The sequence below is a fragment of the Mercenaria mercenaria genome, chromosome 2, assembly GCF_021730395.1.
Source record: "Mercenaria mercenaria strain notata chromosome 2, MADL_Memer_1, whole genome shotgun sequence".
In the NCBI taxonomy this organism is placed as follows: domain Eukaryota; kingdom Metazoa; phylum Mollusca; class Bivalvia; order Venerida; family Veneridae; genus Mercenaria; species Mercenaria mercenaria.
In genome coordinates, this window is record NC_069362.1 from 91,668,292 (window position 1) to 91,679,227 (window position 10,936).

General features: G+C 36.1%; 1 protein-coding gene across 1 annotated transcript; it reads left to right on the forward strand.

Moving 5' to 3' along the window:
• Positions 1-1,484: 1,484 nt before the first annotated feature.
• Positions 1,485-8,167, forward strand: LOC123564566 (ribonuclease P protein subunit p21-like). The gene is made up of 5 exons (XM_045358239.2): positions 1,485-1,618; positions 2,128-2,228; positions 3,102-3,184; positions 5,589-5,764; positions 7,510-8,167. Exons 1-5 carry the CDS (start codon positions 1,556-1,558, stop codon positions 7,684-7,686), a joined length of 600 nt encoding a protein of 199 aa, XP_045214174.2. The 5' UTR covers positions 1,485-1,555; the 3' UTR covers positions 7,687-8,167.
• Positions 8,168-10,936: the final 2,769 nt, after the last annotated feature.

Below are 10,936 nucleotides of genomic sequence, written 5' to 3' on the forward strand. Positions count from 1 at the left end.
ACAGATATCGGATGTAGGGAAGGGCAGTACCTAGTGTTGTCAGAACTTGTTTTCCGACCCTTTTGCTCTTTGGTTATATGTACTGAAATCGTGATTGTAATGAGTTATAAAATATGATTAAATATAAATCTAGTAAACCGAGAGCTCTGTTAACCGCCCGAGCCACTGTCTTAGCTGTGACAGTAATCTAAATGTTCAGTAAGTGCCGGGCCAATTAAGCTATAATATATTAAGAAGCATAACTTATTGCTATACTTCCAATTATTATCATGATTTTATGAGTAAATACGGATTTTGGACTTCATAAAAATAAATCGCACCCACCGCGTTCGTGGATGAGCACTGTGTGTGTTGTTGTTGTTGTTGTTGTTGGGAGAGGGGGGTGGGGTTCGGCTAAATCTTTGCTGGTCGGGGTTTCGGCTAAATCTAGATATTTTATGCATACCTAGCTCACATGATTAACATATTCAGTCCTTTATGAAAAATAATCCGGTATGACTGCACCGGCAAAGTAGTTTCGGAGACATCTACATCTGTCTACATCATACGTCGACTCAGTCACACTTGACTATCACGCGACGGGTGGTTTGGTCAAGAGGAAAGATATGGAAAGGATAGATAGTAAGAAGAGAGTGGGATAGGGAGAAGTATAAAAAGTGTTACCCAGCTACATTTTCGCCCCTTTAACCTAAGCCTCTCCGGTTACGGTGGCCGCGGTAGCTGGGATGGTCCTACTTAGAACTTCAGTGATGATAGCCACTACTTGAAGGATACCAGGTCAGTGGCGTCAGCGGGCGGTCGCCGATGGTAGGCTGTTCAATATGGTGATGGTCCAGGGAAAGAAGGAGTTCCTATAGTACGATGTAGATGATGATGGCTGCCTGTACTTTCTGCTATTTGTAGATCTGATGCGACTTGAAGCTGGAGTAAGGTACTGTTGGTCTGAGATGTCTACCAGGTTGTTGCATGACAATCCTGTATAGCATGGTAAGCTGGGCTTTAGTTCTTCAGGACTGCAGCGTATCCCAACGTAAGTGGTCCAGCATGGCAGCGACGCTACTGGTATTGTGGTGCCTATTAATGACATCGTAAACCGGCGGGCCGCCCTCCTCTGCAACATCTCCAACTTTCTCGTCTGGTCCGTAGTGTAGGGGTTCCATACGGTGGAACAGTACTCTTGGTTTGGACGCACAAGTGAGATGTAGGCTGTGGTCTTGGCTTCCTTATTGCTAATCTTGAGGTTCCGATAGATAAAACCTAGGGTACTGTTCCCCTTCTTGGTGAACTTGTCAATGTACGCGGGTGTTCCAGGAGAGGTTCTGCGTCAGGTGTACTCCGAGGTACTTGGTGCTTGTGACAAAGAGCATATTTAAGAGAAAAACAGCAATTCTAATATTCGTAAAAAAGAAGCCATTCTGATATATTTTACATTGGTACTGGTTTGGGTTGTCTGCTATAAAATACGATTTGAAGATGACAACGCTGTGAATTTCGTCTTCGTCTTGAACTACAATAACAAATTGGGCCTTGCAGAAAATATTTTTTAAGCATAAAAATGGTTAAAATAAAAGGCATTGCATTCGAGGATGTTCACAAAAGAGTTAATTTTCTGTACCAGGTTTAGTTACTTTTCTCCTACTGTTTTACTTTGTCCATATAAGTTGGAAAACGAGTTGAAAATTGTGAAGTGAAATAGTAGTCGGAATTCGGATAGTACACATCATAATGTGCAATATAGAAAGCTATATCAAAAGAAGGAAGCTGAACATGCAAATGTGAGCCAGAGCGATAAAATGAATTGTCTTTAAATAGAGTTACATAGTGCTGAATGCTGTCCTCTCAATTTCTGTCACCAGTTAAATATAATATCACACTTTTATCAGCCTCAGGTCTGGAGCAATGATATAAATATCTTCTTCCCAGCTCAGGTGTAGGATATATTGATGGTTTTTTTTGCAGTTTATATTAAATACAGTTGTCACCATTTATGATTCAGTGTGTTACACATATATTCAAGGTTGAACAATCAAGGCCAAGTGAGCAACTTCTGACCATCATTGCCCACTTATTGTATTCATTTTAATGTATTAGTTTATTAAACAGTATTTTTTTTTACATATTTTGCAGGCAGCTTATCAAAGTCTGCTGAGAAATCCTGAAGATCTGAGTTTATGTCGGTTCTATATCAATACACTGATGGTCATTGCAAGAAGGCAGGGCATTCAATTGTGAGTGACTTCATGAAAAATTTGATGTTTTACTTTACCAGCTTAGTTATACAAGTAGGTAAAGTACAAGACTGCCGGTCAAGATGTCAGGTGCGGCTGTGCCCAATCCAGTGGACAAGGCAATGATCCACACTTTGACAGACTGTCATTACTTTGTCTACCTCTGACTGATTTGTTATCAAGTTCTTGTGAACAAAAAAAGAATTGATATGGAGTGTAGGAACACACAAGGTTAACTGTTTGTGTTAACCAAAATGCATGCTATGTTGGAAAACGGCCTGAAATTTGTGGATATTATGGATACAAAACAAATTTTATTTATTGACCTTGAGTTGCAGTGATCATCTTAAAAGGTTTATTCTTGCAAACCACAGGTTGTCTCCAGACTATGTCAGACCTATGATGGAAGAGAATAAAGTGGTTCAGACTGAGAGTATATTTAACTGAAGCTGTTTTGATATCAGAGGTTACTTTAATGAAGTATTACTAACAAAACTCCAACCCTTCAAATCATTCTTATGGTTGACATAAATGTTCATATCAAGTTGATATATTTCAATGAAAATATATTAATAATGTATTATTATTCAGTTTTTGTTGCAAAGTTGACTAAAACTGTTCATGCCAATGTTTACTGGATTATAGCTTTGTACCAGAGAAATATGCACATATGTTCTGCAATAGAAATATTGTGTAACTTTAGGAGCGCAGTATTATCCCACTAAAGAACTAACTAGTACACATAAAAAATTCTCAATGCAAAGCAAATATTACATATATATATCTTCACATATTAATAGTATTCTAATTTTGTTCATTAGCTTGTAACATCTGACAATTATTTGTTGAGAAATGTTAATTTTTCAATTTTAGACATCCTGATATGAAGAGAAAACTGTGCAAGAGATGTTGTGTCTTGCTAATGCCTGGAGTTACTGCTATTTATAGAGTGAAAAGTATGTACATCTATTGATAAAATGTTTCAGTTACATTCAGGCTAATAATATTTGAAACATGCAAGGGTAGAATTATTTTATGAATGTTGCAGAAATAGTTACCTGCTAGACAAGAAACAAACATACTTGTAGAAAGTTTGAATAAATGTTTTTATACCCCCACAAAACGAAGTTTGGGAGGGTATAATATAGGAGTGAACTTGTCAGTCTGTTTGTTAGTCGGTCGGTCCGTTGGTTTTCATGGTTTCCGGACAATAACTCATGAAAGGCTTGACAGATTTAAAAATAAAATAAAAAATTGTACACAGGTGTAACATCAGAAAATACAGGTCAAGTTCGACTTTGAGGTCAAAGGTCAAGGTCGTAGTGAACAGTTTAACGGTTTCCAGATGATAACTTGAGAACACTTAGGTCTAGGATCTTAAATTTTGGTACACAGGTGTAACATTATGAAATACAGGTCAAGTTCGACTTGAAAGTCAGTAGGTCAAAGGTCAAGGTCACAATGACCCTGAACTGTTAAAAGGTTTCCGGATGATAACTTGAGAATGCTTGGGCCTAGAATCATATATTTTAGTAAAAAGGTGTAAGATCATGAAATACAGGTCAAATTCGACTTTGAGTCAAAGGTCAAGTGCACAGTGACCTGGAACAGTTAAACGGTTTCTGGATGATAACTTGAGAATGCTTGGGCCTAGGATCATGACACTTCATAAGGATGTTGATCATGACCAGCAGATGACCCCTATTGATTTTGAGGTCAGTAGGTCACAGGTCAAGGTCACAGTGACCCGGAACATTGAAACGGTTTTCGGACAATAACTTCAGAATTCTTGGGCCTAGGATCACGAAACTTAATTGGGAGGTTGGTCATGACCAGCAGATGACCCCTGTTGATTTTGAGTTTAAAAGGTCAAAGGTCAGAGTGACCCGAAACATTTAAACCGTTTCCAGACAATAACTTGAGAACGCTTGGGACGAGGATCATGAAACTTCATAGGGAGGTTGATCATGACCATTTTGAGGTCAGTAGGTCAAAGGTCAAGCAAGTTTGGTTTTGACATTGGCTTAGTTCTGTGACAAGGCCATATAGTGGGGGTATAATACGTCACTCCTGTGACAACTGGTTTGTCATGAATAACTAAAGGCTTTTACATTTTAAGTTATAAAGAATTTAATAAAATGGGAAGAACATACCGTGGATGGATAGACAGTTTCATTCCCATTTTTTACCTCAACTGTTCGAAGAATAGGTAAAGCTATTGGACTCATCAGTGTGTCGGTGTTAGCATTGGCATCCTGATTTGGTTAAGTTGTCATATGTAAGCTGGTATCTTAGTAGCCACTTGTACACAGTTTCCATATCTCTGTTTTACCAGATCTTACCTTTTCATTGTTGCTATGCTCCTCAGGGTATTGCTTCTGGCGCTCAGTTGATGAAAGATATTTCACTCGAACACTAAAACAAATATCCTGTTTATAGTTAGGTTTTAATCATGCCAAGTGTTTTGTCTTTAGAAAAACGACAAAAACAAACCATTGTGACTTGTCTTGAATGTGGAACATTCCGACGATTTATCTATAATGGGAAGAACATACCGTGGATGGATAGACAGTTTCATTCCCATTTTTTACCTCAACTGTTCGAAGAATAGGTAAAGCTATTGGACTCATCAGTGTGTCGGTGTTAGCATTGGCATCCTGATTTGGTTAAGTTGTCATATGTAAGCTGGTATCTTAGTAGCCACTTGTACACAGTTTCCATATCTCTGTATTGCATCTTTCCAATACTAGTATTGTGTCCATTTTTCGACTTTTATATTGATTTAACTGACAAGGCTGTTGAATAGTTGAGCATTGCTGTCCTCTAATAGCTCTAGTTTTCTCTTTGAACTATTAAGATATGACAGTGAAATGTATTTGGTAATTACACAGTGAAAGTTTCCCACTGTGCACAGGCCAAATGAGTAGATTCTGTGTAACCATTACTCTGCTAAATTTCTATGATGGACTTGTCCATATTTCAATTTGGACAGTACCATTAACTGTTAAAAGGGGTGCTTACCAAAAAGATACTGACTGAATGGTGAATATTGCAGATCATGATCAGACTGAACAGATGTGCAGGGTGATCATGATCTACACTGGTCGCAAAGGCAGAACCAATCATGTGCAGCATGGTAAGGGTTAAAACCAATAGAAAGACCCAGTCAAAGAGTTTATTTTACTTGTAAGATCAAAAGGTCTTCCACTTGTGAATACCAGATCTTACCTTTTCATTGTTGCTATGCTCCTCTGGGTATTGCTTCTGGCGCTCAGTTGATGAAAGATATTTCACTCTAACACTAAAACAAATATCCTGTTTATAGTTAGGTTTTAATCATGCCAAGTGTTTTGTCTTTAGAAAAACGACAAAAACAAACTGTTGTGACTTGTCTTGAATGTGGAACATTCCGACGATTTATCTATAATGGGAAGAACATACCGTGGATGGATAGACAGGAAGCTTGGATAGATACTGTTGTCAGTGGACAGTCTGTTACTGTACATCAACAGCAGAGACATAAAGGCTCAAACAAGGTACTGAAATATCTTCAGAAGCTTCTGTTTCATTCTAACAATTTTCTTTTATTATGGTAAGTACCTTAACATTGTTCTGTGCAATACATCAATATATTTGGACGTGCACCCACTTGAAAAGCATATTGGTTGAGTTGATATGCATGTCCACTATGTTTTTAGGATCTGTACAAGTCTAAATATGTTTAAAAATTGAATACATTGTTGTGCGTTTAGAGGGTAAAAAACTAAAAAGCACATTGGGACTTCTTGCAAATCATCTATGAATCGCGTTTAACAAATGGGTGTAATTTGGATGCTTTGCATGAAGTCCAAGTGTTGTTTATACCTATCGAAGCATTCAGTCTTTATACTGACATTTTTAGTTCGACTGTTTGAAATTTTTCAAATTGGAGAGCTTTTGTAATCACCCTTTTGTCAGCGTTGACGTCACAAAAGGTTAAAGTTTTACATGTAAGCAGGTTTCTCAGAAACTGCTTTGACAAAGGCTTTCAAACTTCACAGGTCTTTTCTGCATCATGAATTGGCCTCATTTTTAAAGTAACATAAAACTGACTTTCATTTTATCGAAATTATGCTCCTTTATCACATAGAAATTGTGGGACAGTTTTGCATGTGTGCATGTAGTTTTGCTTGTGTGCATGTATCTCGGAAATATCTTAACCAAATGTTTTCATACCCTCCACACATCTTTTGATCAGACAGCTCTTGTTACAAAATTACGTTTTTCTACGTAGCAATTTTTGATAACATTTGTGTATGTAAATTGGTATCTTAGTATCCACTAATGGGAATGGATTGAAACTTCACTCACTTGTCCGCTGTAATAAACTGACATACATAGTACAGGTTCCATAACTCTGTTTTGCGTGTTTTGCATTTTTACAAAATCAATGCCCCTTTTTAACGTTCAGTGTTCATTCAATCATTACTTTCTCTAGTGACAGACTGCTGAATAGTCAAGCATTGCTGTCCTTAGACAGCTCTTGTTATTGTTTAGTTTACATGTGAGTTGGTACCAAAGGAGTTCCATCGTCTATTTTCAAGCATTTCATGATGTATTATATTTGTAAGTAACTTAAACATTTATGATGACAAGCATTTATGATGATTTCTTTAAATAAAGCTGCTAGCCAAATAGAGGATGTGCTGAATTACATGGTTAGAAAAGCACTTCTATCAGCAGTGGACAAGAACTTACTCTACCTGAGCCATAAAGGGAAGTAATAAAAAAGAATTGAACCAGTAGTATTTGTTATTATAATACTCAAATATACAAACCAGTGACAAAATTAATGTATGAGATAATATTTACTAAAAACAAAAACCAACAAGAAATTAGTATATTCCATGCTAGTGGCAAAGCATGTTGCAGTCCCATTGTAAGACTCATTTAACATTTCACACTGCCTCGGTAGCCTAGTGGTACAGCACCCACATTGAGTGCGGGCGGTCGTGGGTTCAATTTCTGGCCACGTCATACCAAAGACGTAAAAAAAATTGTACTAGTAGCTTCCACGCTTGGCGCTCAGCATTAAGAAGATAGTGCTAGGACTGGTCAGCTCGGTGTCGGTATAATGTGACTGGGTGGGGTATCATGTCGTGTGTCTACGGCATGATATTCCAGTGAGACAGCACCATAAAGTTGGGTATTGTTTGTACTGCTGCAAGTAGACACCGTCGTTTATATGACTGAAAAATTGAAAAAAGACGTTAAACCTGAACACAAACATTTACCATTACAGGGTGGAAACAAGACCAAAGGGAAAGGAAAAGGAAACCAGACAAAAGAGACAAATGGAAAACTAAACATGAAACAGGACACTCAACAAGCTGAAGAAAAATCTTTCAACTCAAGCAGTGGTAATTCTGGACAGAGTGATTTTTCAAATACTTGGACAAAAACTTTAACCAAAAGTTGAGTGTGTGAAACTAATGCTTGTACAAAGAAGGAAAAAGGTCAGTGTGACAGCATGCTTGTTTCTGTAAGTTACTCATGTTCGTCAGAAACCGTGTCATTAGGTCAGTAATGGAGCTACAAAACCTAGGTGTTTTGTCAAGGGATATGAAAAGAATATGAATTACCACTAACACATTACCATTATATAGTGTGTTTAAATGTTTCATTTCAGCAAACTACTTTAGTATTATAAATGTTAGTGTAAATTACAAATTACAGAATTATCTTGTGTTTCATTTCTAAGGTAACGTCGCAACTGCTAACCTGGCCCAATACTATTATGTTCCTGTCATAATAAATTTGATCAGTTTGAGATTATCAGTGATAAATTTAATCTTTCTGTGTAAGGCCAGTTTGTTCGGTTTAATTTGATACTGCAAAATTTAGATCCAGATTGATTAAACTGATGTACATAGGGAAAATAAATGAAATGTATGTTGTTTTTTGCATTTTTATGAATTTTTTGACATGAACAAGCTATCAGACTCACATAGACATGCCATTGTCCAATATCTTCATTCACATTGAAGAGACCATATCAGAGCTCTTCGCATACTTCGATTTTTCAAAATATATTGGTTTTTACAAGTGCACCGGTTATGATAAAAATGTAAACAACGGACTCTGTCTGTGAATCATTGGAATGAATGAATGACAGTTGATCTTAGTCATAATACTGATTGACAGTGAATGCTAATGACTTATGTGCTGCAGAAAGGTATTTAGTTTGTAACGTAATTTCCTATCAATTGAAATCTTCTCAAAAGTCGTAAAATGATTGCTTAAATTTGGACAAAGCTCGCTGTCTTTGCTGTTCTCAAGCTGCTAAAAGGGCAAATATAAAAGATTCAGTATAAGTTATATTTCACTGGTACTACCAGTTAGTCAGTTCATACTCTAAGAAACACGTCGGAGAAATTTGGGCAGTTTTGACCGATTAAAATGTTGGCAAAATTAGATTATATTTCTTCTTTACACGAAAATTGCCATTAGGTAACAAAGCGAATGTGCCGATAATCTGGAGTACACCGAACATGTTATTGTCACAAAATTGTTCCAGTTCACGTAATGTAGTCGGGAAGAGAATATGGATGCACTTAAACTGCCTAGCTATAACTATAGCTACTGCTGTTATAGGGAAGTGGTAGTGTCTGCCTTAGGTGTGAGAGATTCTGGGTTTGAGTCCCGGTCAGAGCTTAAATATTTGCATTCTGTTACAGCATGTTTTTGCTGTTATCAAACTGTTCCAGATGTTCTATATTTTTAGCGAACAGCATCATGGATCATTATTTAGCAATCCAGATCACAGCTGAATTGTTAAATCAAATGCACCCAAATATTCAATATATTATGTCCCTTTGATGTTTCTGCTCACCATGTTCAAGAAGAGTTATACATTTCCATGCTTCTGGTTAAAATGTCAGTATATCTATTTTTGAGAAATACATGGATATTTGCCTTCATTTCAAAGCTTTTTAACTTTATACCTATGATTTGAGAAAGTTAGGTACTATCTCTACACACTGGATCATTAAACACTCCAGTTACAGCTCCAGCTTCCTCAGATGTGCCCAATTTCGCTATCCAGCATCAAAATAGTCGAGCGCGCCGTCTCCTGTGCAACTCTTGTTGTTGTATCTTACTTTTGTTTATTGTTTTGTCATATATTTGCAAAAGGTCTGAATATTTGGTTGTTAGTAGAAAGTGTTACTAAATCTGTTGTTTTGGATTACCTCCCTTTATGGTGCTGTTAGTGCAAGAACATGTGCAATATTGAACAAAGTGCTTTCTTAACCTTTTCATTATGCATATTCTCTAATTGGACAGCTGATTTATCTGTTTCTTATATAAAACTAAAATGATTATGGGAAAGTTTAGAAAAAAACGACTCACTGACAGTATGATTGTATTTTTATTGACAACCATCTTATACAAGGAAATAATGAATCTTAAAACATTGTTATTATATATACATTGAACATAGACTACTAATGAAAACACAATTTGCACAACAACAAAAAAGGTGAAACAGAACTTGTGAGTCCTTTGACTTTATCCATTACCTAATAATTACTGTTACCTTTCTAAATGAGGATGAAGCTCAAGTTATATCTGACAAATAAAACTTGGTATCTCATACAGACTGAAGTGTTGTGTAGCATTTGTTACATTATATGGAATGAAGTTTGAGTTTGTTCATATTTGAACAGTATAATTGTCTGAAAATAATGACAGAACTTGTCATAGAAGGAAAGCATCAGTATAAATTGAGCTCTGAACAGTATAAAACAAACATGTCATTGCTTTGTTTAATGGACCAAATGACATCACATTGAATAAAGAAGGAAAAAAGTCAAATGAGGTATAATATATTGAGAAAAACATTCCCTAAGTGTACACTTCAAACATATACAATATTGCTTCAGAATAAGTGTAATCAAGAAATACCTTAAACTGGTTTGATTGTTGTACAATATAACACAATAAAAAGGCATCTACACATCAAAGTCAAATAAAATAGTAACCACAATCTTGCAGTAAAAAAAGTACAACAGTAATCAAAATATGTAATACATGAAAAAAAAGCACCTGATAAATACATGTAAAAACCAAACTACAGGTAATTTCTAAATTTACACAAACAGAAATCTTTTTACAGATGACACAAAAGTTAAACAGAGGTACAAGCAACTTACTGATCGCAAGATGCTGTTATTTATCAGACAAAAGAAAGCAAATGAAATGTCTTTAATGGCATGAAAAATAAATAATAAAATCAATTTGGCCAAAAGTCTGTATTATTGAATTAGCCAGCTGTAATAATGAGGATATTTCCAGTTTAAATTGTATTTTACAGAAAAGGGGTGTATCTTAAATTATGAAACAAATGGGCTATTCGGAAGAACTAAATATGCCTGGTCGAAGGTGGAGGGATACAGGTTTGGTGTTGTTTGTCTGTGAATGTGTTTGTACATACAGTAGGATAGTTATGTGGCTAGGAGAACAATAGATAACATTAATTTTATTCATTCCATTTCTTGCATGTGGCTAAAATTCTTTTATATGGTGGCTAAAAAGAACAATAGTGAACAACAAGAGCTGTCGGAGGACAGCAACGCTCAACTATTCAACAGCCTTGTCAGTTGAATGAAAATGTAAGTTGAAAAAGGGGAATAATTATCCATATTGACACATTGTACAGTAAATAATGT